The sequence below is a fragment of the Ascaphus truei genome, unplaced genomic scaffold, assembly GCF_040206685.1.
Source record: "Ascaphus truei isolate aAscTru1 unplaced genomic scaffold, aAscTru1.hap1 HAP1_SCAFFOLD_1471, whole genome shotgun sequence".
Taxonomy (NCBI): Eukaryota; Metazoa; Chordata; class Amphibia; order Anura; family Ascaphidae; genus Ascaphus; species Ascaphus truei.
In genome coordinates, this window is record NW_027454357.1 from 9,451 (window position 1) to 37,143 (window position 27,693).

The 27,693-nt window shown below is 44.0% G+C and overlaps 3 protein-coding genes across 6 annotated transcripts in view; 2 read left to right on the forward strand and 1 right to left on the reverse strand.

The window, feature by feature from the left end:
• SNAP23 (synaptosome associated protein 23) lies at positions 1–13,037 on the forward strand. Its single transcript, XM_075581665.1, has 7 exons — positions 1–117; positions 2,132–2,173; positions 3,708–3,756; positions 4,029–4,146; positions 8,440–8,586; positions 9,135–9,279; positions 10,055–13,037. The coding sequence occupies exons 1-7, from the start codon at positions 61–63 to the stop codon at positions 10,115–10,117; spliced, it is 621 nt and encodes a 206-aa protein (XP_075437780.1). The 5' UTR covers positions 1–60; the 3' UTR covers positions 10,118–13,037.
• LRRC57 (leucine rich repeat containing 57) lies at positions 10,172–26,709 on the reverse strand. 4 transcript variants are annotated; one of them, XM_075581663.1, is made up of 6 exons: positions 26,574–26,709; positions 19,840–20,041; positions 19,121–19,256; positions 16,688–16,956; positions 15,338–15,523; positions 10,172–14,341 (listed from the first exon to the last, which is right to left on the reverse strand). In XM_075581663.1, the coding sequence occupies exons 2-6, from the start codon at positions 19,921–19,923 to the stop codon at positions 14,300–14,302; spliced, it is 717 nt and encodes a 238-aa protein (XP_075437778.1). In that variant the 5' UTR covers positions 19,924–20,041; positions 26,574–26,709; the 3' UTR covers positions 10,172–14,299. The 4 variants fall into 4 exon arrangements, with proteins under 4 accessions (XP_075437778.1, XP_075437777.1, XP_075437776.1 ...); XM_075581662.1 differs by having other exon boundaries at positions 19,840–20,036; positions 26,574–26,708; XM_075581661.1 differs by having other exon boundaries at positions 19,840–20,036; positions 26,478–26,688.
• HAUS2 (HAUS augmin like complex subunit 2) overlaps positions 26,673–27,693 on the forward strand; it is a 10,939-nt gene continuing 9,918 nt past the window's right edge. The window contains exon 1 of the mRNA XM_075581664.1: positions 26,673–26,990. Within this exon, the coding sequence (XP_075437779.1) occupies positions 26,904–26,990 (87 nt within the window). The 5' untranslated portion in view covers positions 26,673–26,903. The remainder of the gene's footprint in view (positions 26,991–27,693) is intronic.

The following is a 27,693-nucleotide window of genomic DNA, read 5'->3' on the forward strand; positions in this document are numbered from 1 at the left end:
ACTTGGAGAGAAGCAGCTCCCTGTTTTTCCTAGCAAGCTGCCCAAACAATTGAACCCACCATGGAGGAAATGACGGTAGACGAAATCCAGCTCCGAGCCAATCAGGTCACGGATGATGTAAGTGCTTCTCTGGCATTCATTTACCATGTTGTAGGATATGCCCAGCATCCATTTATTAAACAGGGGTTTTCATTGTAATTAACATCTGTCTTCTATAAATAGGTCTACTTACCAGGGCATTAAACACATTGCCCTTTACTTGGTCGCCCCACATGTATCGCTGTCGCCTTCTCGGCCATCGTTGGATAATTGGCAGGTTATAGCAGCGCTCCTCATGACACTTTAATTATTAGTAGTTATTTATTTATTTTAATAGGTTTGAAGCAGGGGGTCTCCGGAGCTGAACAGCTCTGTGGACCCCCTGATTCCGGAGATACTTACCTCGGAAGGGGGTGCCGGTAGCAGCTAGTTGGGGCTAACATAATGGCGGCTTAAATATACTGTTTCCTGTTGGCTAATAGGAAGCTGGGACATCATCATTTGTGGCTTCCTATTGGCCCATGTGAAGCAGGACCTATAAACTGAGCCAGAGATACAGGCAGCACCACGTACATAAGTATCTCGGGATACAGGGGGTCCCTGAAGCTGAAATGAATGCGGTCCAGCTCCGGAGACCCCCTACTTCAAACCTATGTAAAAAATAAACACGTAATGCTGCGCCCTCTTTTAATATAAAAAGTAGACTAGACATTTCTAAAGATGGCCATGGTTCATGCTAATAATGTAAAGTATCTCTGCAAATGGCCCATCTTCTCTCTGATTACGGAGGAGATGGGGGGAGCAAGATATTTGCACTCCTGTCTGGTTGAGCCGATGCTATTCTGGAAAAAGGTTAAATGATTATATCTGCAGAATATTGTATGGATTGCAACCGAGAAAGTTGTGAGGCAGGGAGATGGGAGAGGATAAGGGCCATGCAGTATTGTAACATAGGAAAGGGTGGGTCTTGGCAATGTCTATAGAGGAAGACGCATCGGCTTTTAACCAGGGCATAAATGTGCATGGAGAGGGAGGAGTCAATTGTCCCACCTACGCAAAGTGCTTTGGTGACGGGATTGGGGAGAGAGAGAGAGTGGTCAACAGTATCCAAAGCAGAAGAGAAATAAAGTAGGAGAAGCAAGGAAAAATTACCTTCAATTTGCTTTATGGAGAGAGTTTGCTCTCTCTCGCATGCTTCCTCATCTTTAATTTAATACCTTTATGATGTCCTCGAATCTTTCTGCCTCTCCTCCAGCATTCTTGCTTCCTCCTCACATGTCAACAGACGTCTTTCTTTCTTTCCTATGCTTTCTGTCTAAACTTTATAGCTACCTGACTCTATATCTGCCACCAGGCTACGTGCATTATGATGTCACCGATGAGCTATATCTCACGGAGGAGTGTAAAAAATAACTTTAGTATATACTGTAGATATGTAATTTGGTTAAATGCAAAAAAACTTGATTTTTAGCAACAATACAACCAAAGACCTGCTTAAATGTGCTCCTATTACACATGCCTACATCCCTCAATTGATTTATTATATAAATTTCCTTTTGTTGTTAATGTTCTTGTTTACTTTTTGTAAAGTTGCTTACGTGCCCCGCCGAATGAAGCATTGCAACAAATATATTTCCATTTCCTGTCTTTCTACTTTAAATGATTTTTATATTTTGAAGATTAGTGATTTCTCTTTGTTAAGCCTCTTGCTGTCAAAGGGTTCATTGTGGCCATCTATAAACTTTAATCCAAGGCATTACATAGCAATAAAGTGGAAAAACTTGTACAGTTTTATAATCTATTTTAAGAATAAATACATAGGTGAAATAGGTAGCACATTTACCAGCTCAGTGAGTGCAAGCTTGGCTTATAATACTAGAAATCATAAATCATGTGATAAACTATAAGGGATGTACTGTATAGCTATAGCAAACTACAAAGTAATGACATTAAACGTAACCTATTTGTTGCTTTAATATTCCTGCTGTTTGTTGTCATGCATTGTATTGCGAGTAGTTTGAACAACTGTTATGAAAGCATGTTCTTTTCCAGCCTCTCGTGGAATTAAGTCCTGTTTTCTTTATCCCTTTAGTCTCTGGAGAGCACGCGTAGGATGCTGAATATGGCCGTAGAGGTAAGATGCCGTTTTTTTCTTCAGTGGAGCAAAGTGCTGACCTGGTAATCTGCAGTAACAAAGGAAGGAGAGGGAGGTGGAGGGGGGGGGGGGGGGTGTATGATACCTTTTATTGGGGCAACAAGTAGTTAATGTTACAAGCTTTTGAATTTCCTCCGGGTCCTTCATCGGGAGGTTCGAGAGCTTGTAACATATCAACTACTTGTTAGTCCAACAAAAGGTAGCAGACCCCCTACTCCCTCTCCCTCCTTTGTTGTTACATGGAAGAAAGGACCAACATGGCTTCCCATCATTCTTGACCTGGTAATCTGTGAGAAACTGAGTTTAATTACATTTACCACAGTTTTTCATCAAGTAAGGAAGTGTTTAAAAGGATTGACTGGATAAAAAAACCGGAGCTGAAGACTTATTGTCGTGGTACTCGACCCCTGATATCATGCACTTTCAGTTCTGTTCATTTGTTGTATACTGTAATGTATTTTTTACGTTTCAAAATGTAGCCTGGATCTTCACTCTTTCTATGACTGATAAATGGTCTGTTGAGAAGCCCTCACACATTTCTTCCTCCCATGCTAGTACTTTATTGATTGTCAGCTGTAGCCGAATCGTACAGATTTCTAGGTCTGCACAAGAGGGGTTGTATAATTGCTGGCAAGGGGTGTGGGGACTGGGAGGACTTTTAGGCACGGATATTGTATGTGTGACCCAATACAGTACTGTACTTGTATTTTCACTGAGCGTTTTTATCCAAATCAGTTAATTGGAAATGACAACATAGATAGATAAGAATTTAATTAGAAAAGTTGATTTTGACCTTACCTGTAGCTGATTGTAGCAGACTGTTTGAAAAGATTTCGACAAATATATTTAGGCCAGATTCACAAAGCTCCATTGGAGCTCGAGCTGGTGATAACTTCCATTGACTTGAATGGCAGATAATGCTGGATCGAGCTCCCGATGCGCCTTATCAGAGCTTAGAGAATCCCCGACCCCTTAAAAGCTAAACTGGTGTCACTCTGCTCATTAAGAAAAAATCTGTTAGAAATTGAGTGTCTGCTGCGAGATCCCCTGTTTTGGAGATAATTTCATGTGTTGGTCAGTCGCCCTGGGAGAATAAGATGTCTGCTGAAAACAAAGCTTCCTGAAGAAGACAATCGGTACTGGGAATAAATACTCCTGAGATGTCAAAATGCACATGCACATGTATTCTATGTGGGGATAGAGGGTCTCCTGGGTCCAGGAGCCGCGTGCTTATGCATTGCCCCTAACAGCTTCACTGCTGTTCCATGCCTTTCCCCCCCCCCCCTCCATCCCTTCTTATAATGCCTCGCTGTCTTTATATGGTTGCCACTGAATCTCTCACAAACGCGACTCGCCCGTATAACAGAAAGCTTCTGTCTTCATTGGGGACCTACAGGCAACATTTGTGTCTGCTGATCTCTTTCATCAATGTATCTGTTAACACTGGTGGTGCCTGCAATTCTATTCTATACTTGCCCAACAACGGCAACACGTCTATGTTCTCTCTATTTAGAGTCAGGATGTTGGAATCAAGACAATCACCATGCTGGACGAGCAAGGCGGTGAGTATCACCTCTTTATCTTTTGGTGTGAATACAAGAGCAGATATAAAGGCAAACAACCCAGGGTAAAAATGCCTTTTAATAACTCTTTGTGCTGAAGGATGTGAGGCGATGTGGGACGGGGCAAGATTTGGGTATAAACTATAAAGCAGAAGTCCATGTGGTTAGATTTATTTTTTTCTAAGCAAAGTGTTGGCGCTCTACCTGGGTGTTCTCCCTTCGGCAGAGCAACGTTTTTTCTGTGCCATGATTTCCAATGTTTTCATGTTCAGAACAACTGAACCGCGTGGAGGAAGGAATGGACCAGATCAACAAAGATATGCGGGAGGCAGAGAAGAACCTAACCGAGCTGAACAAGTGCTGCGGCCTCTGTGTCTGCCCTGGTTCAAGGTTAGTTCCCAGAGCCCCTCATGTTTATAAATATGGTTAAAACAGAGGAGACATACCTTCAGGATCAGACCATTGCGTGTAACGCCTGAAATCCTTACACTGACGGGGAAGAAAATTCATATGTTCGAAGGACACGCAGTGCTGGCTAAAACCAAATGAGCCAGCATAGCTATCACTGTTAGCGTTTAGGGAATGCACAGACCTTTTGAGTAATAGAACCAATGTTCCATTTGAATCAAAATATTGCTTTTTTTAAAACAATATTCTGAAACTAAAGGGGTAATTCTATATTATCCGAAGCATCCTATCTGCTGAAAACCCCCCATTCAGGTCAATGCTGCCATTGCCCACTTCAGACAATATGGAATTACCCCCTAAATCCTTATACTGCAAAACTCCAGTGTGCCCGAGCACTCAAATCCCTAGTGAGTATTATAAGATTTTTTTAGCAGCAGGTGTGTGTCCCCTACCACTTCTGTCACTACTGACAAAATGAGTTTAGTTTCTCCATTGCTACATACCTGTAAAATAGAACATAAGTTATTGTAGAATTGGTTACTGGGCTAAGGGGATCCAGCAGAGACATCCAAGTGTAACATCAATTGAAAACAAATGGCTACTTTAGCACGGATTTATACAAACTAAATCAGTACTCTTATTTATATTCTATAAGTGATATATATACAGATGCAGCCAGGTGGTTTGTTGCGTAGTCAGCACGAAACCGCCAATGACGCGTTCCTGACGCCGGCCTGCTCGCAGAATCCTCACAACCAGACTAATGGCCGATCGGGAATAACACAGCGGGGGGGTCCCTGCTTCTGAATGGGACTCCCGCTGTGTGAGTCCTACCGGGCTGCATCAGTCTGGAAGAGACGCGCAGTGAGAGTAGACAGAATCAGTTACTCTCTCTGCGCACCTCTGACAGGCAAAATCGCCCTTTACCTACCACCAATAAACCAGGTACTCTGGCTTAACCCCTTCATTGATGAACACAACATGAGGGAGTGGTTGCTTGACAGATTCAGTGGATAGGCATCAGCCCATCTGTGCTGCAATGATTGTGGGTGAATACAGCTGTAGGTGCAGGTGAACTTGGATATTGAGTGAGGATAAGAGAAACAGGGACTGATGGTGCAATATGTAAAAGAACCTTTAATACAATATACACAGAATAAAACACTCCCCTTTGGATGCACACTCACATTTGGTAATGTATTTCAGGGCATCACACTCTGACGCCTCAGTCCCTGTTTCTCTTATCCTTACTCAACAGCCAAGTTCACCTGCACCTACAGCTGTATTTACCCACAACTGTTACAGCACGGATGGGCTGATGCCTATCCACTGAATCTGTCAAGCAACCACTCCCTCATGTTGTGTTAATCTATGTCTTCTGAAGAATCCGGCTGTTTCTTTTGAGGTTGAGTAGCTGCTTAGATTTTTTTATTATTTATTCAGTATCATTACTATTTATAATTTTTTATGATTCAATCATTTTATTTCTGTCCATGCCCACTGGCATAGTGGTCATTTTACTATTGTTGATTGAATGTTCTTTGTGCCACTAGCACTTTTTACCACTAGGTGGTGATGTTGCACTGTTTTTACATTTGGGGAAGCGTGGAACAGTTTTATTAACCCCTTCATTGCCTTAGTGGCTAGCCGCTACAGTAATGAGGCTGCTTTTATTTGAATAACATATTATTGAAGCAGGGGGTCTCTGGAGCTGACCTGCATTCATTTCAGCCCCCCTGCTTCTCGTGTTACAGGACCCGGTGTGGGGCGCCGGTATCTCCGCCATGTTTAATCCCCCAGCATCACGGCCCACGTTCCTCTCAGTTTTATGGATTTATTTCTATTACTAATTTGTGCTTAAGTTACTGGTCTCTTTGAAATCGGAGCACCCTGGAATTAAGGCTGGAAAATCAACGCAAACATTCAGTGTGAAACTTATTGCAGAAGTAGCTTCTACTGATTAGTAAAAATATGTGAACAGTTGAACTCTTGTTCTGTAACTTCCTTAATGTAAAATAAATCTTGCTATATGCAGACTGCTGCTGAATCTGCTACCGTCTCCGCTAATATGTTTTCTATATAGTTCTCTAACCATGACCTATAAATAAGTAATGCATGGAATACATCACTTCTTTTTCAGGTTAAATGCTGATATTGACACCTTGATTAAAGAATACAATTGGTAGTGGTTACTTGCTCGCCTCCCTCTTGTTCCTCGTTTGTGGAATCCCTGCTGGCGTTCTTACTAACACAACTTGGCTTGGTTCCGTTTTCACCCGTGTCCCGTTCTCTCGTCTCTCTTCTTTCTCTGCTTACTAAAATGAAGATCTAACTCTGGAAGCTGAACTTGGCCGGCTGGCCCAGGCTGGTGTTAAGATGAAGCAGCCGGTACACTCAGCCGGCTGCCTTGCAGGTGATGTTTATTCCGGCTGCATGTTTTTCCCTAGCTCCAGATGCATGCTCCACATCTCGTCAGTGGTGTCTTGTGTAGGTCTGTCTGTGCGCTTCAGAAGTATATGTTGTGATGTGTTGTGATTTTATATTTGGCTCCTTCAGCTAAAGCAGTATTGCTTAAATAGGGGGTATTGGAGTTGGGCTGTAATACCCACATGCCCCAGAAATTGAACATGCTGCACCTGTTATTTCATTAAATGGATTAAGTATCAAGTGGCCCAACCAGATATTTTGCTGTAAAACTGCGAACTTTTGGTGTCAAAGCATCAGCTTATAATTTCTGAGGCGCCAATAGTAGGAGAAAATCGGTGCACACATTATAACGGGATATTATAGTGATTCTATATTCTATTTTGTTAGTATCGCACACCTCTGCCAACAAGGTGTAACTCATTCAGGATAATGGTCTGCATCGGGTGTAACTTGATTCTCAAGCTTCTAACTATAGAAAGAAGCAACTTGTTCTGCTGTACTGTGTTAGCATGGACTGATGCAGGCTAAGTATTGTGGTTCAGTCCAGGGATTGCCCCTTGGAGCTTACAATCTATGTTTTTGTCAGTGTCATTCCTCACTCAGCCACTAGCATTACTATGTTGTTGGAGTTCAATTTCTCAACCTCTCAGCATGGCACGTTTAAAGGCATGTTACAACCTTTTTAAATTGTAGCCTCAATGAAAGAAAAATGTAATCTATATCTAGTACAGGAAATAACCTGCTATCATTAATCATCCTCTAATAATTGATTTATAATTAACTTTTCTCTCTATCCACAAAATTACAAGCCTGTCTTCCCACTCCCCCTCAAAGAACTACAGCGTCTTCGATTCCTCAAGTGTCCTATATTACATCACAAGTCCAAGATAACTTCCTACAGACTCCAGGGAAAAGATACCGATCTTCATAGTGTACAAATATACATTTAATCAGGTCAAATGAAAGACTGTTAGCCTGCCTTTAAGGTCATCAAAAAGGTGTTGATTTGGGCAGATGCTGTTTGTATCCCTTAAACAAGGGGTGCGCAAACTTTTGGTGCAGTTCCCCTCTGCCTGCTCTTCCCCCAGTGCTTGTGCCCACCCTTACCTTTCTACCATGGCGACAGGTGTCAAATGACGCCACATTGCCATGGCGCCAGCTGAATCAAGGTAAGTGAGTTACAGAGGCCTCGCAGCATTTAATTTAAATGCCTTGGGGAGGAATGCAGGGCCTTTGTAGCCGCCGCGCACCCCTGCCTTAAACCACTCTTACACTCAGTTCTGCTCATTCACTATCTCACGTCAAATGTAACAAGCTATAATGTATGGCTATCCATAGCATGGCTGCATCATTCTCACCCTCTAAAGTGTCTTCTGCTTCCAGCACTTTCCCAGCACCAGCAGAGATGTTACGTGCTGCAGGTTACAGGGTTGTTGGGTATTCTGCAGGGCTTTTTAGAGGGTGTTTCTGCCATTTAGGGCCTTCTATATACGCCAAAGCCGCCATAAGTGATGTTTTGGGACGAAAATTTGCCGCCAACGTCTATGGGATATTCAGCTGAAAACCGCACGGACAGCGGATTATCCCCTTTAAAAAGGTCCAGGCAAGTTTAATCAGGCCTGAAGGAATGAGGAGGGACGCCCTTTATAAAGTAAAGACCACACAGTTTTTGGACAAGTGTAGCCTTCCTTATAAAAGGGGATAGATGGTGTTTGTTACCTTTTGGCTCATTCGGAATCAGAAGGCAACATCATGTTCTATCCTCGCACTAAATCTGTGATTCTCCACTCTGTCTTTTTTGTTACTTTCAGGACTTTTGGCTAACTGGTGCTTTTCTATTTTTGGCAGGGCAAAGCGTTTTGAGACTGGGGACGTTTACAAAAAGACGTGGGGTAACAAAGGAGAGAACGCCTCGGAAAACGTGGTGTCAAAACAACCAGGTCAGACCAGCAACGGGCAGCAGCAAGGCGGACAGAGCGGTGGTTATATAAAGAAGTAAGATCCCTTCTGCCTCATTATGCTGCAACGTAACACATCTGGACATTGAGCATTGACCTGTCAGATTGATGGCTTCATCTCCAGTTGAGGAATGTAGTGTTTGGCAGTGAAGTGGCCTCCTGTGGATTTCAGCAGGGGTGCTCCATTCCAGTTCTTAGGCTTTCCAGTTATCCCTGCTTCAGCACAGGTGACTCTGTCTTCGACTGATCCTCTGAGCCACCTGTGTTGAAGCTGGGACTGATTGAGCCGTGCTGAAGCAGAGATATCCTGAAAACCTGACCTGTTGGACAGGGCTTGAGAACTGGAGTTGAGAACCGTTGGGCAGGAAATCTATACAATGAGTTTGTTGTATCGCTGTGGGAGTTTATACAGATCGTTACCAGACTGCTTAGTGAATATGGCCCTCAATGCTGCTTTAAAGTGTGGCCATGCCCTAGTCCTCCAGCATGTCCGTGTCTAGCACGACATCTCAGCACTGCACAGATGAAGTTTTTAATACTGCATTTGGACCTCCTTGATGCATCTCCTTTCCCTGCTTCTGCCAGGATAACCAACGACGCCCGTGAAGATGAGATGGATGAAAACCTGCACCAGGTGGGCAGTATCCTGGGCAACCTGAAGAGCATGGCACTAGACATGGGCAACGAGCTTGATGCCCATAACAAACAGATCGATAGGATCAATGATAAGGTGAGTCTGTGTTCATGCAGAGCGGGGGGTGTACAGCACTTTTGGGGGTAGGATTACATGGGTTCGACTGCAGTGCTTTGAAACTCCGTATTCAAATGTCAAATCTAAAATAAGTAGCTGTACCTAAATATTTCTATTTGTTTATAGTATATAGTACCGGCCATCACACAGATCTAAATACAAATTCAACTTGTCCAGCTCCGAGTAAATGGTACAATCTAAAACACTTTTCCTCCAATGTATTTAGTCAGCTTGAAATTGTACTGTGACTACATATTATTGGGAGAGGGAAGTGCCTACATCAGCCGCCCGGAGCTAGTTTCACATTGAAAGGTTCTGTATTACAGCGTGTGTGCATAGACGCACTGAAATCAGAGCTGCACAGTAGTCCTTCTATAGTGGATGTCACATGTATCTTGCCATTCTCCCTCCTTACCCTGAAATGTAAGCAGTCTTGTATGTATTTCCTTGTATGTATTAGCACTCATTGTCTCTGCTATGATTAGTGATCTCTCGCACTTCCCCTGTATCTCTCAAACTTTAAAGACGGGTGAGCTGCTCCTCACTTCCGTGTGGTATTTTGTTTAGGTATTTTCTGCAGTGTTTGAAGATGGATTTTTTTTCCTGCGGACAGTGCTGGAGTTACACTGTGCATAGTAGCTGTGTGTCTTGTTTTTCAATATGTTCCTGTCTCTTTCAGCATCAGAAGTGTCAACAGAACGTTTAACATCTTCAGATGAAGTTGTATAATGTTTTGTTTTTATATATATTTTAGGCGGAGACTAACAGAGACCGCATTGAAGAAGCCAATACCAGAGCCAAGAAACTCATTGAGTGAAGATAAAAATCTGTTGCTGCCTCATCCCCTCCAAAGTTCGGATTTTTCAGGGCAAAGGGGTACTATTATTGTTAAGGGGTTGCAGGGAACAGGATTCCCTGACCAGCAGACACCCTGCATATTCTGCTCACTCGGGGTCCAACTCACTTTCCTTAATTGAACATCTTTCTTTCAGGGATACAGAGCAGCACACGTTGGCCTGATGTTTGTCATTATATATCATGCTTTGTGTGTTTTTCAAATACTGTGCTTTATTACAGAATGTAGCCAGGGTGGTGGGTTGATGATAAAATCGATAATTTTTATGCTGGGTATTCATAAATACAATCCTAGGTTAAAACCCCAACAGACACTTGTAATGAACTATTTTTGTATTTTTAAAGCAAATGTGCTACCTGCCTGAGATTACACGGAGCAAAAGGATGTGAAAACATGCAACCGTGTATCAAACATTATGAGGGGCGTTACATAGAAATAATACGCAATACAGTTAGTGCCTGTGACAGGTTGCTGAATGCTGGACATTGTGCTGCACCTTCTGTGGGAGTGGAGTGGTTCACAACACGCTGTGTTGGTAGTAATTGCAGATAGAAAACGTTTAACATGGTCCCAAAAAACACAGCAGGCCATTTTTTTAAATGTTGTTTATATTTTTCAAATGTAACGCATGTCCCACATCAGTGCTTATGCCCGGGGTGGGCAACTCCAGTCCTCAAGGGCCACCAACAGGCTAGGTATTGGGGATATCCCTGCTTCAGCACAAGTGATTCAGTCAAAGACTGAGCCACTCATTGAGCCACCTGTGCTTTAACTGGGATATCCTGAACCTGACCTGTTGGTGGCTCTTGACTACTGGAGTCGGCCACCCCGGTTTATGACAAGTGGACGCTGCTTGTTAAGTTAACATGTGGCACTTCTGCTATAAATGCCCACACTATACTTCGATTTGTGTGAGTTGGGATTTCAGGGCCCTGTAGAAATTAAAGTAAATCTTTAATGGTTATATAATTGTAGAATTTAGAAAATCTCCTCTGCCAAAGAAAGACAAGCATATGCTGGTTTGTTTGTTTTATATGGATGAAGTATGTATGTGGGGCCCTGCTGCCATTCCCCCACCCCCCAGGTTTGGGGTTCATTCTACAGAGGCCGAAGCAGCCACTCAGGCCTAAGTTAACCGAAAATACCTAGACTTCAATGGGTATTTTGGTCCAAGAACGGCTGCTTCAGTGCATATAGAATAAGGCTCTCCGTCCTGGTCTCTTAATTGTTCCGGTGTTTGAAGGGATATTTCTGTACATTAAATGTTGTAGTACTGGGGGTTTTTTTTTGCGGTTTTGTCTACGAAAGGTGGATTTACATGCTAGAAAATGTTTGGAACGTTTCGCCTTACTTGGTAATCTCGCCTCCATAATTTTAAAGACTAACTTTATTTTGTGTCGATTGTAACCCATTTTATGCTTTCTACAGCAAATCAGTACATTAAAAATGACAATCTTAATGTGTGTTTTCCTCGGCTTTAAATGTTGCTGCAATGTTGACTATATAATTTCTAATAAGTGGGGGGGAAAACAGTGCTGAATTTTTTTTATTTTGTTCCCTTAAATGTCTGTACCTTTTATTGCATGTAACATTTTAAAAGGAGGCTCCGAAGACCTAATTTATGCATCAGCATAACTACCTCACATACTGACCTAAATCCTATTCGCTGCATTTATTGCAGCTGAGCGCCGCTTGGTAATATGGCTCTTACTCTTTCCATCTCATGCTTGATCAAGCTAGCAGTGTCTGAACCAGCTACCATGCGGTTAGGTAATATGTTCAAACATTCTCAGTGAGGAAACGGGCTGCTTCTCATGCATATATAGCCTACATGTCCCCATTTTGATGTCCTAAAAACAAAGGGGGCGTGCAGTGGTTATTCCAATAATCACTGTACAAATCGTGCGCTGTTTGACTTTATTTCAGAATTGAAAAATAAGTTTGTGCAGATTAATGCTGCATTGTAGGCGGCTCCTATGGGGAGAGCAGAAGATGGTCGGCAACACCCTCTTAATAGTTAGTATAGCAATTCAATAACTGGAGGAAGGTGGTAGGAGTTAAACCATTTGCAAAGAAATGTATTAATCACAAATATAAAGAAATTCACTTCTTTTTTTTTTAATGAACCCTTCTGGAATGTCTGATATTGGTAACCAACAGAACACAGAGCGGCAGCATTGTCTGCGTCTGTTAACTCTTTGCTTGCGTGTAGGGTGTGCTTTGCTTATTTACAAACTTGTAATTTCACCTTCACATAATGCAAAGTGGAGGAAACGTGTTACTCTTACTATTTACTAGCACCTTAATAGCTACAGTACTAAGCCTCATCATGTTGTCAGCAGTTTAAAGTAGTGAGACTTCCTGGGTTACTATAAGAATATGTTAGGAAGGGTGGGGAGTCATTTTAATTGCACCCCCTCAAAATAAATAAAATCTTAAACGAACGTGCTCTAGTTTCTGATACTTTCTCAACTTAAATCACTAAGTGCTTCCTTTTTTTTACAGAAAGCAGCAGACATTCTCATGTTTGTAGTAATACTGGGATTATAGGCCTGTAATTCAATGCAGCATCTGCCAGGAACGCCCTTTCCTTTGCCTTCGGAGGATTTGGGTTTAATCTGTGGATGGTTAATGTTTTTGGTTGTTTTCTACGTAAAAACTTTGACAATTAGAAGCTTGCAGTAATAGTTGGTACTAAACCATATTCATTTTCAGTGGTATCTCCCAACTCGTGTACCTTTTTATACCAACATCTAAATTACCGCTTATTGTCCATCAAAGAATGGACCACAAATGATGTATGCCTTCAATATTCTTATGAACATATGTATATATTATTTTTTGTCTGTTACTCAATCACAATTAAAGTGGCTGCAAATAACCAGTTCCTTGTAATTCTTTTGAAACAGATGCTGCACATTCAGGGATTATTAACTTGTACATCTCTTTCTGCTGTAAAACAGATCAAGGGATAGCTATATTGTCAACAACTGGTTAAGTTGCGGTCATGGAGAGAATTGCTCAAGAACTTTAACAGTTTTTATTGGTTAAGTATACAAACAATTTAAAGGTCTGTTTTAGGATGCGTGTATATTCCTTTAAATGTCCCCCCCCCCCCCCCACACCACATCCTTTTCAATTGTGGAAAAGAAAAGTTGGAAGGAAGGGAAAAAAAATAAAAAATCATGGGGCTGTTTCAGTAAAATCCTACGGTCATTTCCTGCAGAAAATACCCACGTGAAATTTGGGAGTTGTGAGAATGTATTAAAGTACTTTAAATAAAGGAGTCTTGGCATTAGCAAGCTATGAAGAAATTAGAACAATTAGTAAGTTATTTAACAATTAATTGCATTTGTTGTTTCCGTCATTTAAAAATAAGGTCCTATCTCGGGCACACGTGAACCGAGGCCAGTGGTGAATAGGTTAAATGTAGCTAATCTACATGTATAAAAAATATATATAATTGGTCAGTTTAAGTGTTTTAAAATATTTTTTAAACAACATTTCCATGGTAAACAAATGTATTGGATGGGTTTTACAATCTGGCAAACTGTTATATCCAAAATACATTAGCCATCCAATTGTTAACTTGGCCAAATAAACAAACAGTAACATATATACATAAGTAACTGATATGCTTTTAATCCAATATTCCCAATAAGAGATCTATATTAATTTAAGGGTAAATTAATCTTCCTAAGGAAGAAAATTACTCAAGTTGTTTAAATATAAATGCTAAGTTGAATTGCCCTTTTACATCTGAGCTGGAGTTAACATTGAACATTTATTACATTTGACAAAAATGCTGCAGGAGGTATGTAATTTTCAGGCTTTTTCATAGCATTACTACTCTGGAAATCAGCTTTATAGAAGGTTCCCCAATATATGCATTAACCAGCAGCATTCGAACACGTACTAACTTCGTAACTGCAAGGAAAAATACGGTTTATCATCAGGAGAATCAGATTGCTTATCCCAATGTCTTATCTAGCCGTCTTATGTCACATTCAATCACTTCCCCCTTTCGATGCTGTTTTAATAAGCGGTGGACACCGTGAAGCTGGCCCTGTACCCAGTGCTTATGTGGCCATTAGGCAGGTAACTCGTCACCTTTGTGTTAAATATCCGGGATGTACGGCACCTTCACACAAACTTCTTCCTTGTGGCTGTGACTCTTTCCATGTACTGAAAGAGTAGGAGAGACATTTCTGAGTTCATACGTTTAGTAAGAACTATAGAATATTGGTATTTTCGTATATATGTTCTGAGCCCTCCTACCTATTCCCAAACACTGCCATATAATCTAAAGTGAAGTATCACATCCGGCCTGACAGCCCGAACAGTGAATTAATCACCTGATCGCTCTGATGAGCAGTCACATGATGCGGAAGTGCCGGAGGGTATGTGGTCACGGAGATGGCACAACCCTCATGCACTGAAAGGGTTAAAGAGTGTGCCTCTCCTAGGACAAGTAAACTGAGGGCAGTGGCATGTTCAATAAAGCAGATTGTCAACGTAAACAAATGGTCTTGGCCTACTACCAATAAGAACCAGCTTTGCAGGTAGCGTCTGCACATCAAAGCGGCAATTCCTGCCATCGTGCCACAATATGTATGTTGCAGCTACAACTTGTAGTGTGGTTAGATTAGCACCTGGTCCCTGTAGGCATATAATTAAGGGGGTTTAAATTAAGAACAGCCATTAATATAACTTTAAATTGACACTAAAACAAGACAGGTGCTATGCTAATGCGTGCGCCCATGTTGAGTTCAGTTAAATAAGTTAAGTATAGACATTTCAGCGCCAGCTGTCAAGTCATTAGATTAACAACCTCTGCCCAAACTGTCTTTTGCACCTATTTTTTACTAACTCTTAACTGGGGGGCTTTTTACGAGTCGTGAACCGGCCATTGGCGCCCACGGAATGAATTAACTCTACGACTCCAGTCAGCCAGGAAACCATTATTGGCTGTTACTATGGGCTAGAGAGCATCATCATTGTGCACTACAGGTCAGGCCCGGCAGATTTTGGCTACTTGTAGAACTTAAAATATCCAATTTTAGGGGATTATTAAATTCCACAAACCGTAACAAAAGACCAAGGCCACTGTGGATGAGTCCAACTCATTTACATTAAGTAAATTCCATATACCCCTGCAAGCTATATTTCTATAGCACTGACCTTGTCATAGCCTTCCATATCTCTGAGCATCTTTATCTCAAAGAGGTTCCCCTCCACAGCCAGCAGAGAGATCTGGGAGTCGCCCAGGATGCTTTGAGGCAGCATGCCCAGCTCCAGACAGTTCTCCTCCAGGCGTAGGACCTTCAGCCGTGGGCAGTGAGAAATCTGCACAGAGATCTGGGATATCTGGGACCAATGAAGGGAAATTAAAAATGGAAACTTGTTGAATGAGCCATGGCCCGGATTGCACAGGTTTCACAGAACATGCTCTGGTAAGAAGCATCTGAGCGGCCATTCACATCAATAGCAGTTCATGCAGAATCAAGAGGCAATACCTTTTATCAAAGCTTAGTGAATCCTGAGCAATGTCTTATATTTCAATCTAGGACCGGAGTGTCCAACAGGTCAGGTTTTAAGGATATCCCTGCTTCAGCACAGGTGGCTCAAAGGGTCAAAGAATGAATGATCCACCTGTGCTGAAGCAGGGACTGATTAAGCCACGTGATGAAGATGGAATATCATGAAAACCTGATCTGTTGGTACCTCTTGAGGACTGGAGTTCCCCTGATCTAGAACAACATTTCCAACAAAAAAAAAATGAACATGCTTCAAGATAAAGCTATTTGGAGTGTGACTATAAACACCCAAAAGTCTAAATAGGTCACTCAATCCCAGCCTGACTTTGCTTCCCAGATATCTAAACAATATTGCTTTTGTATAGAACTTCCGACTGGTTGTTGCTAAAAATTGTGTCTACGTAGACCCAAAGTGAGATAATGACAGCGATCTGTTCAATGGGTTACAAATGGTGATTGATGTCTTTATAGAAGAATTATAATATTCATCCAAGATTGTTTTTGAAACTTTGAACATGTCAATGATTGGAACCCCTCCCCCCCCCAATCTTACATGCTCTGACCATCTCAGTAAGGAAAGCAGTGGCTGTACCTGCCTTAGTGTGTGGAAGCCCCTTATGGAGAAGAGATACAGTAAGACAGCAGAACCCACCATAATATTCAGATTGCACTTACAATCATTTCCAAAATAACATTTTAAAAAACTTTTTTAATAACTGTTTTTAGGGCAACATCAACCTATTTTTAACCTATGAAACAGATCACGTAGTTTGGTCCTACGTTAGATAGGTAAATAAGACGGCCATTCGCATTACATACATGGACCTCAAGGTTTGCGTCACATCATGGTATCTAATCGCCATGTATTATTCTAGTATCATAGAAAAGAAGTGTGATGCCCATCCCTCTGGCTGTGATCCCTCTGTCTGGCTGTGATCCCTCTGTCTGGCTGTGATCCCTCTGTCTGGCTGTGATCCCTCATTGTTCTGCTGACCTGGTTCTGATTCAGGTTTAGTTCTATGGCCTGCAGTCCGACCACCTCATCCGGTATGGCCTGGATCTTATTTTTCGACAGGTCCACCACATCGAGGTGCCTCAGGCTGAAGAGCTGGGTTGGCACCACCCGCAGCTGGTTGCTGGACAGATTTAGGGACTTCAATGCGGAGAGCTGGCCCAAGTCCGCAGGGAGGCGCGTGAGCTGGTTACCGCTCAGATGCAGGGTCTCCAACTTTTTCAGTTTACACAGCTCATCGGGAAGCCTACCTGGCAAGACCGGAGAAATGAAAGTCTTCATTATATATTAATCCCATGATATCCAACGAGGCTGTGTGTGTTTCACAGCGCTCTGGCAGCCGGGAGGGGGGAGGGTCGGGGAGGGGGGGGGGGAGAAAGGGGAGAGGGGAGTAAATCTGCCATTTCTACTCACAATACCATACAATAACGGGCTCTCTCCAGCTTCCTAGTTTTTTTACTTGCTCACCGATATATTTTTATTTTATTTTTAACTATGTTATTCCTCAAACAGGGCCCAACACCTAAATCACTCAATCATGGCTGCCAAGTCAGTTTCACTAGGGGGGGGGATTAATAAAGCTCCGGTTAAGGGTATCGGAGGCCGATTTGCTAAAAATAGCATGGACATGGTACAGTTGACGCCAATCGAGCTCTGATACTAGTTATCGGAGCTTTGTAAATGCCTCCCTGATTGATATCATCAAACCTGAAAAGATCCTTACCAGAGAAGCTCAGAATAAGATTTTGTCGCCTGCGTGGAAACAACCCTGTTCTTCCGGGTGTAGTGGAGAATACATTACAGGCGTGTCCATGTGAACACTTTGTTATTTTAGAAGGCCGAAGGCCAAATTCCAACAATGTAAACTAAACTAAAAACAAGCTAGTTTTGTAGGGAGCTGCAACCTTAAAATACACATCGGGAATAATTCTATTATCTACCGAATTGGCTGCTCAATGGGCATTTTTGTCTGAAAGCGCCTGGATGGGGATTTTCAGCAGGAATAGAACAGCCCTTAGTGAGTTAGTGTCATGGACACTTTCCAATAAAATCATATGAAGCAGGAATTAGATTTTAATACACAGCAGCAGCATCATAACAGCGGCAGCGTGGACGCAGCCTAATTTTGCAAGCGCGGGCTGTTGAAATATGTAAGTACAGCGTCCTAGAGGGGTGATTGAATCAGTGAGAAACCCTATAAAACAGCACTCAGACACATGAGATGTGTGTGAAGTAATACAGGTGAGAGCTAGGATATCCAAATGAAATGGGTGATATGAGGATAATAATTAAAACACTTTTATAGTACCAAAATGTATAAAACACAGGGTGTTAAAAATACCCCAAAGGGCCACGCTACAATGAATGAAGCTTGGGTAGTCAACCCTAAAAAGGGTGGGAATGACTAAGGCAGAGATGCCTGACAAAAATAGGATTGTGAGCCTACTAGGAGGCAGAGTTCCTGAGTAACCCCCCCAACCCCCTCCCACGAGCACTCTACAATTGATATCTATATTAATGACCAATCAGCTAAGTATGTTAAGATAAATGCATATATTTATAGGGTCACTGCAATGCGATGCACAATGCGTGCTAGATATACACAACAAGCCCACCAACTATCATATTGTGGGTGGGAATGTAGGGCAAAGGTTTATGCTTAGTAGCAATAAACACTAAACACACAACACAACACTGGAGTGTTAGTGTGATAGTCCTGCATGAATGGTGAGGAGATAAGAGACCCATACACTAGCAATAACAAAGTATAATACTTGTGTTTGCGAATGGTCTCTCAAAGAAGCTCCTACATATGCTCCCAATGCAGTGTACATATGAAAACAGTAAGCTCAATCCATAATGGAGTCCATGTAATGCTCCAGATGAATGCCCATGGGGTAATTAGCAGCAGCCCCCGACGGCCGTTTCGCTTAAGCGCCTAAGGGTCTGCAAGGGGCCACGGTCAGTGCATATGAGCTGTACAGTATCAGGCAGCGGTGCTATGTCACGACTTGGTGAAAGGAACAGACGTGACGGCTCATTAGCCTATTTCTGTTTCCACGAGGTCACCCACAGCCCTAATGGCCCATCGCTCCCGTCACGTAATGGCCCAGCGCTCCCGTCACGTAATGGCCCAGCGCTCCCGTCACGTAATGGCCCAGCGCTCCCGTCACGTAATGGCCCAGCGCTCCCATTTAACTCTTTCCATTTTACCGGATACCTGTCTATGTTTTACATTTTGGTTTTCATTAAACATATTCCCGTGTGCTCCATGTACTCCCCGCCACGTGCTCCCCCGCCACGTACACCCCCTTACTTCCCCGCCTTGCGTATATAAACATTGCATGAGTAGCATTTGTTGCAATGCATTGTGGGACCCCCTGACCCTAAATGGCGTTAGGGAGCATCTCCTACTCAGCCTGTTGTGGTTTAGCGTCAGACTCCGGAGGATGCCGAATTTTCCCACCAGCTGCGGTAACACCTCTATCTTGTTATTGGAGAGGTCGATTGTCCGTAGGTTTCCTGATAATCTCTGTAGGTCTTCAGGAAACTGTGGTTACAAAAAATAAAAAAGAATAACATGCATTAAAAGGATTACATCATCACACAGTATTAAACAAAATGCAAATAAATACTAATGGCATATTGAGCAATACTGATGCTCACACTTTTCACCTTTATGCACATACATTATTTGCCACAGACCTTTCAGTACGGGTCACAATTAATTAGCCACGAGCTAGTTTGGATTTTTGTAATCCGACACCCCCGAGGCTGCAAACTGTAGCCAATAACATTGCACGAATTGAGGTTGAGGGTGTCGAATTGCAAAACGCTGATATTTATACCATTACCCGACTGGCACAGACCGATGCCATGGTTATCTTTGTATACTACAGTTCTCTAAGCCAGGTCTGGTAATAATGAATACTTATTCTTCATGCCATTTTTGTTTTCACGTAGATAACAGAAGATGTGAAGATTACATCCAAGTTGTACGTTTACAACTGCGGTTTCTTTTGGATCCTTACGAATTTCTTCTTGCTCTATACATTTTCATTATACCCCAAGTTATTACAAGTATATTTCCCTGGTTAAGAATCACTTGGTTCAATAAGTAATCCACTTCTTACCTCAGTTAGTCCCTTTCCCGTCAGCTGGAACACCCCTGTCTTCTGTGCTGTTTCTAAGTGGGCTTTCAAAGCACTGTTCCCCATGCTGTGCGGGTGGGCGGCCTTCCTTATTCCAGCTAACGCTGCCTCCTATCACAGTTCAGTCACTGCACTGTATTCCAGAGTCACCGCGGCTTATACAATTCAATACAGACCTCCTGCTCTATGAAACAAAAGGACATTATTCCAACTGCATGATAACACAGCTCAGCAAACTCTGTGCACATCCCTCACCCTGTGTGACATGATACTACTGTGACACGGCACACCTCCTCCTGCATCTCAGGAGACGATACAAGTATCAGCAACAAAAACGTTGCATCTTGGTGGAAACCATTTCCACAGGGTCAAGTATTCTACTGTTGAAGGAGCTTATTCCACAAGATATTAGCATTGGAGTCGGGAAGGAATTTATTTTTTCCCCTTATGAGACATTGTTGAATAATGTTTCACCAGGGGTTTCTGTTTGCCTTCCTCTGGTTCAATATATTGTAAATACAAATACAGGCATACCCCGCTTTAAGTACACTCACTTTAAGTACACTCGCGAGTAAGTACATATCACCCAATAGACAAACGGCAGCTCACGCATGCACCGGTCAGCACGTCCTGAACAGCAATACCGGCTCCCTACCTGTACTGAAGCTGTGCGCAAGCGGGGAGATTATAGAGCCTGTTACAAATGCGTTATTTACATCAGTTATGCACGTATATGATGATTGCAGTACAGTACATGCATCGATAAGTGGGAAAAAAGTCAGTGCTTCACTTTAAGTACATTTTCGCTTTACATACATGCTCCGGTCCCATTGCGTATGTTAATGCGGGGTATGCCTGTATAGGATAAGTATCCGTCATCTATATTTAATCTAAATTTTGCATTAGGTTGAAATTGGGCCTATGTCTTTTTTCAACCTTATCTACTATGTATTGTGGGTTCTTGGTTGTCAAAATAATAATAATAATATTATTATTAATAGTCTACGTACTTAGCGCTGTACATATTTTTGGAGGCACGAGTCCCAGCTTACAATCTATTTCTTGGTGCCGGGGGCATAGGGAAATATGTTCTTAGGAAACCACAAGATACTTAGTCAGCCCATTAAAAAACAAAAATGAAAGATAGAAGGTATCCTATGATATTAAGGCATCTAAATAATGTTATTCCAGGAAAAATGCAAGTCCTCCGAGCATGGATTCCATTACCTATTGTGGATTTTTATGTTTAATGCACTTGCTGTATTATAACCCCTATATTATTATTATTTATTTTTGTAAAGCACCAAATACATTATAGGTGCTCTAAATATATATATACATGTGCAAGTAAGAATCCGGTCAGTATCTCACTTCTAGGAGCCCTGTAACGGAGATATCCTATTAAAGAAGATTCCGCAAACCCTATTAACTTATAATAGTCTCTCACCTACATGTCATGCACAGCCAAGGAAACAGATTAGAGGCTTCTTAAGAAGCCTTTATAGGTGACTCTGTGCTAATATAATCCCGCTTGCTGCCCTCTGGCAGGAAATTGGTTAAAACTGCAGCAAAGGTTTAATTCGGTCTAATCATGATACTGTGATGCATTCAGAAAAGATAAGATGTAATTTGCAAATGATAAAGTATGTAAGAATGTGTATAATCCTCTAACCCAGTCCCCCACCCCATGTACACCCTTTTTAGTATTTTGTCCCCTACATATGTTTTATTATCACTTATATGTTTGTAAAATTGTTTTCAATAAAATTTAAGTTTAAACAAAAAAAAACTGCAGCAAAGGAAGTTTCCCATAGAAATCAGAAAGCACTTCAGCGCTGCAGGGGAAGGGAGGGGATTTAATTCAGCGCTGCATGTGAAGGGAGGGGATTTAATTCAGCGCTGCAGGGGAAGGGAGGGGATTTAATTCAGCGCTGCAGGGGAAGGGAGGGGATTTAATTCAGCGCTGCAGGGGAAGGGAGGGGATTTAATTCAGCGCTGCAGGGGAAGGGAGGGGATTTAATTCAGCGCAGCAGGGGAAGGGAGGGGATTTAATTAAGCGCAGCAGGGGAAGGGAGGGGATTTAATTCAGCGCTGCAGGGGAAGGGAGGGGATTTAATTCAGCGCTGCAGGGGAAGGGAGGGGATTTAATTCAGCGCTGCAGAGGAAGGGAGGGGATTTAATTCAGCGCTGCAGGTGAAGGGAGGAGATTTAATTCAGCGCTGCAGGGGAAGGGAGGGGATTTAATTCAGCGCTGCAGGGGAAGGGAGGGGATTTAATTCAGCGCTGCAGGGGAAGGGAGGGGCTTTAATTCAGCGCTGCAGGGGAAGGGAGGGGATTTAATTCAGCGCTGCAGGGGAAGGGAGGGGATTTAATTCAGCGCTGCAGGGGAAGGGAGGGGATTTAATTCAGCGCTGCAGGGGAAGGGAGGGGATTTAATTCAGCGCTGCAGGGGAAGGGAGGGGATTTAATTCAGCGCTGCAGGGGAAGGGAGGGGATTTAATTCAGCGCTGCAGGGGAAGGGAGGGGATTTAATTCAGCGCTGCAGGGGAAGGGAGGGGATTTAATTAAGCGCAGCAGGGGAAGGGAGGGGATTTAATTCAGCGCTGCAGGGGAAGGGAGGGGATTTAATTCAGCGCTGCAGGGGAAGGGAGGGGATTTAATTCAGCGCTGCAGGGGAAGGGAGGGGATTTAATTCAGCGCTGCAGGGGAAGGGAGGGGATTTAATTCAGCGCAGCAGGGGAATGGAGGGGCTTTAATTCAGCGCTGCAGGGGAAGGGAGGGGATTTAATTCAGCGCTGCAGGGGAAGGGAGGGGATTTAATTCAGCGCTGCAGGGGAAGGAAGGGGATTTAATTCAGCGCTGCAGGGGAAGGGAGGGGATTTAATTCAGCGCTGCAGGGGAAGGGAGGGGATTTAATTCAGCGCAGCAGGGGAAGAGAGGGGATTTAATTCAGCGCTGCAGGGGAAGGGAGGGGATTTAATTCAGCGCTGCAGGGGAAGGGAGGGGATTTAATTCAGCGCTGCAGGGGGAGGGGATTTAATTCAGCGCAGCAGGGGAAGGGAGGGGATTTAATTCAGCGCTGCAGGGGAAGGGAGGGGATTTAATTCAGCGCTGCAGGGGAAGGGGGGGATTTAATTCAGCGCTGCAGGGGAAGGGAGGGGATTTAATTCAGCGCTGCAGGGGAAGGGAGGGGATTTAATTCAGCGCTGCAGGGGAAGGGAGGGGATTTAATTCAGCGCTGCAGGGGAAGGGAGGGTATTTAATTCAGCGCAGCAGGGGAATGGAGGGGATTTAATTCAGCGCTGCAGGGGAAGGGAGGGGATTTAATTCAGCGCTGCAGGGGAATGGAGGGTATTTAATTCAGCGCTGCAGGGGAAGGAAGGGGATTTAATTCAGCGCTGCAGGGGAAGGGAGGGGATTTAATTCAGCGCTGCAGGGGAAGGGAGGGGATTTAATTCAGCGCTGCAGGGGAAGGGAGGGGATTTAATTCAGCGCTGCAGGGGATGGGAGGGGATTTAATTCAGCGCTGCAGGGGAAGGAAGGGGATTTAATTCAGCGCTGCAGGGGAAGGGAGGGGATTTAATTCAGCGCTGCAGGGGAAGGGAGGGGATTTAATTCAGCGCTGCAGGGGAAGGGAGGGGATTTAATTCAGCGCTGCAGGGGAAGGGAGGGGATTTAATTCAGCGCAGCAGGGGAAGGGAGGGGATTTAATTCAGCGCTGCAGGGGAAGGGAGGGGATTTAATTCAGCGCAGCAGGGGAAGGGAGGGGATTTAATTCAGCGCTGCAGGGGAAGGGAGGGGATTTAATTCAGCGCTGCAGGGGAAGGGAGGGGATTTAATTCAGCGCTGCAGGGGAAGGGAGGGGATTTAATTCAGCGCTGCAGGGGAAGGGAGGGGATTTAATTCAGCGCTGCAGGGGAAGGGAGGGGATTTAATTCAGCGCTGCAGGGGAAGGGAGGGGATTTAATTCAGCGCAGCAGGGGAAGGGAGGGGATTTAATTCAGCGCTGCAGGGGAAGGGAGGGGATTTAATTCAGCGCTGCAGGGGAAGGGAGGGGATTTAATTCAGCGCAGCAGGGGAAGGGAGGGGATTTAATTCAGCGCTGCAGGGGAAGGGAGGGGATTTAATTCAGCGCTGCAGGGGAAGGGAGGGGATTTAATTCAGCGCAGCAGGGGAAGGGAGGGGATTTAATTCAGCATTGAAGGGGAAGGGAGGGGTTTGCTCACTCATTTTCCAACAAGGAGCATTGTATATTGATGAGCGTGTGTTTATACATTCATCCAGACTAGGGGTGGCTAACTCCAATCCTCAAGGGCCACCAACAGGTCAGGTTTGAAGGATATCCCTGCTTCAGCACACGTGGCTCAATCGGTGGCTGTCATTGACAGCCACCTGTGCTCACGCAGGGATATCCTTAAAACCTGACCTGTTGGTGGCTCAAGACAGGCGTTGGCTCACCTGATCCAGACTTATATGGCTTCTCATTCGCAGACAAAACAACTGAAACTAGGCAAAAATATTGTTGCCAGATAGGAAATGTTTAATTTGTGTTTTGCATGACCCCGCAGCGCTCTAAACCACACAAAAAGGCATCCGGAGAATCATTCCTAACAAGGGTTTCCCCCTTTCTTCCCGAGGTGTAGAGGGGGAATTAAGGAGAGTTTAGTGACTTTTGTGCCCACTCGCCACCCACAACTTTAATAGTCATACTCGTCTGCTTTATATTGTAGCATGTTCAGTTACAGAGGAGGATGACAGCGTTCTGAATATACATTTGTGAAGGCGCAGTCCCAATGTACACTGAGGTTGTAAAGAAGGCAGCCCGTGACTCAGCATCTCTCCCATTGTGTTTTCACTTTGTTTTATTGCTTTCCAAACTTGGGTCTGGAGTCACCAAAAATAACATCAATAATTCTCAAATCATGTTGACTAGAATTTTACATTAAAAAAAAATGTTCAAAGTTTTACCGAGTGCAAAAGCACAGGAACAAGGTATTTAGCCAAGTTGTGAAGTACTAGGTTTTATTTTAACCCCTTAGAGGTCAAAGATGGATTCGATCCTCTGTCTGGAAAGTTGTTGTGAACACACGCAGAGATACAGGCCCTGTTATGGGGTGCCGGTATCCCTCTGCATTGCTTAGATTCGATCCCACAGAATTTTAACATGGCGGGTGTACCGGCACCTCATAACAGGGCCTGTAACTTGGGAAGTAGGGGGTCCCCGGACCTGAAATCAATGTGGTTCCGCTCCGGAGACCCCCTGCTACAAAACTGTAATTTTAGAATTTTAATAAAACCCCCGCGATCGCCTGTGAGAGGCGCGCAGTTAGAGTGACTGATTCAGACTCTCTTTCTGCGCGTCTATTACACAAAGGCAGATGCCGGTAGCATTCACACAGCAGGGGTCTCTGCTTTGGGCATCTAATGCGCCGCGGTCATTTCTTTAAACACAGCGAGCTTTGTCCCCGTTGTGATCCCGGTTTCCCGCATTAATTACCGCGTTGTGTTCGAATAACGGCCGCTGCTTCAGTACCTCCCTACCTACAGTATATATACAATAAATGGTGCGTTAAAATCTCCCCTAACCAGCGGGTCATTATCAGGATTAGCTGAAGGTTCGGAGCTTCAACCACTGGCAGCTGCTTTTATTAGGTGTGTATTGCCCTATACTTTGCAAGAGCTGAGCTGCTGTACACATTGCAACTTCGGAGAAGCTGCCGGCGCGCGGTTCTGCGGGTGACAGTTGCGACTTTACGTTGTAGTGTCAGTAGAAGGGGGAGCTAGTCCCGGGACTCAGAGATGGATACAGTGACATTAATGTAAGGAGATGTAAATAAATTGTTTAAAGTGCCAAGTTTTCCTCCTGCCTCTCCTGAGGAATTAGGCTGCGTCCATACAGCCTTCGTCTGCGCAGAGGCGTGTGCGTGACATCACCCGCGTGAAGCGGGTGGGCTTTCAGGACATGGTAGATGTGCCATCGAGGGGCGTGTCTGTGACGTCACAGAGCTGGTTCGTGCTCATCGGACAAACCACTCACGGGACCTGCCCGTCGCGCCGAGAAATGAGTTAACTGATTCCTCACGCAACGCGCGCCTCCTCCTGCTGTCGCGCCCACGCAATGAATGCCTTATGGCAATGTGATCGCGCCACGTGGGAACGTCTCTGCGCGGTCTCTGGCAACATGGACGACGCCTTAAGGCGAAGGTTTCCTGCCTGTTATCTGGAGAATTGTAATAGATTTGTGGAACGGTGACGGGGGCCTACCGTTACAGTACATAGCAAACAGGTACAGTTATCGGGTTTGTGTCCCCGGAGTCACTCCTGACCTCAGATTCATACGCACCCTATATGAAGTTTCAAACACGAACCCACCACCTCTACTATACTTAGATTGTAAGCTCTCTGGGGCAGGGGCTTCCTTTGCTTTGTGTTATTTACCTGTTGCACTTATCCCCATCACTTATGTACTTACCTTACATTGTAATGACTGTAAAGTGCTATATACATTACCCCTCCTCCCCCTTATATACATTACATTATACCCCCCTCTCTCTCCCCCCCTCTTTTGCATACATTGTTAGGACAAGTCCTGTGGGAGGTATCTGTATACACATTCCTACCTGTGGCTCCAGACACTGAGTCCTGAGTACCAGGAAAACTTCCTACACATCCCCAGCAATCAGAATAATATAATTCGCTAAGCATGCAGCGCCCACCGGTAACAGCTGCTCCCAGCGCAGCCCAGGAGAACCGTCACAAAACCGGAAACCGCTCCACCTATGCCTCCACTGATTGTGGTTGCCACACCCAACATGGCGGCATGATCCATCTGCGCTATTCGACTCACACAATATGGCAGCCGCCCGGTCGAAGTACTGTTTTGACACACACAGTATGGCGCGGGGGTACGGGTAGCCTACTGGGTCATAACCCAGCGTCAAGACCGCCTCGCTGATTGGTTGTGAGGTGTGAACGCTGTCAGATCGGTTATTAGCGCCCCTCGGTCCCGTCCACCTGTCGTCCCCCCCCCCATATACCGCCATCCGATGGCGGCGAATCCCTGGGATCCGGTGCAGCCCACGGCAGCCGCCCTGCTCCTAGAGAAGTGCCTGGGATCCGGGGTCCTGACCAAGGTAATGTGCCGGGATAGATTGCAAGCTCTGCGGCCTATATCTGATTAACCAGCATGTATCCGCATCCAAAGGAGCGCTGAATGCAGGGCCTTATATAGTGTGTATCTATAGTGTGTCCTCACAGCACAGGCTCCTTCATTCCTCTGTATGGATGTGTGATACATTATAGTTTTAAGCAGAAATCTGATTTATTTATTAATGTGCCCAATAAATATCACTGTACTTCCTGCCTCTGCCAGGGTGGAACAGCTTTATTTGTTGTCTCTTGCACTGAATGATTGAAGCTTGGTTAATTAGATCACATAGGACTGATGACATTATTAGCACCTAAAAAAAGAAATCTAATATATATATATTTATTTTTTATGGAAGGAAAATATTCCTGTTATACCTGAATTTTTTATACATTTCTAAAAATAAATACTAGAGTTTTCTAGGTAATGTTATTTGTATGTACAGGCGGTCCTCGGTTATCCAACAGAATCCGTTCTGGAAGTAGCGTTGGATAGTGAAACCGTTGTAAAGTGAGTCCCATGTTAATCAGTGGCGGTGAGCGTTGGATAACGCATTCCGGCGTCGAAAAACGGCCCATAGGGTTGCATTGTAAAACGTTGGATATGCCATTCGTTGGATAACGAAGACTACCTGTACAGAACTGTAGGAACCCCTTGCTTACTAATTCTCACACGTGATGGGGGCCTGC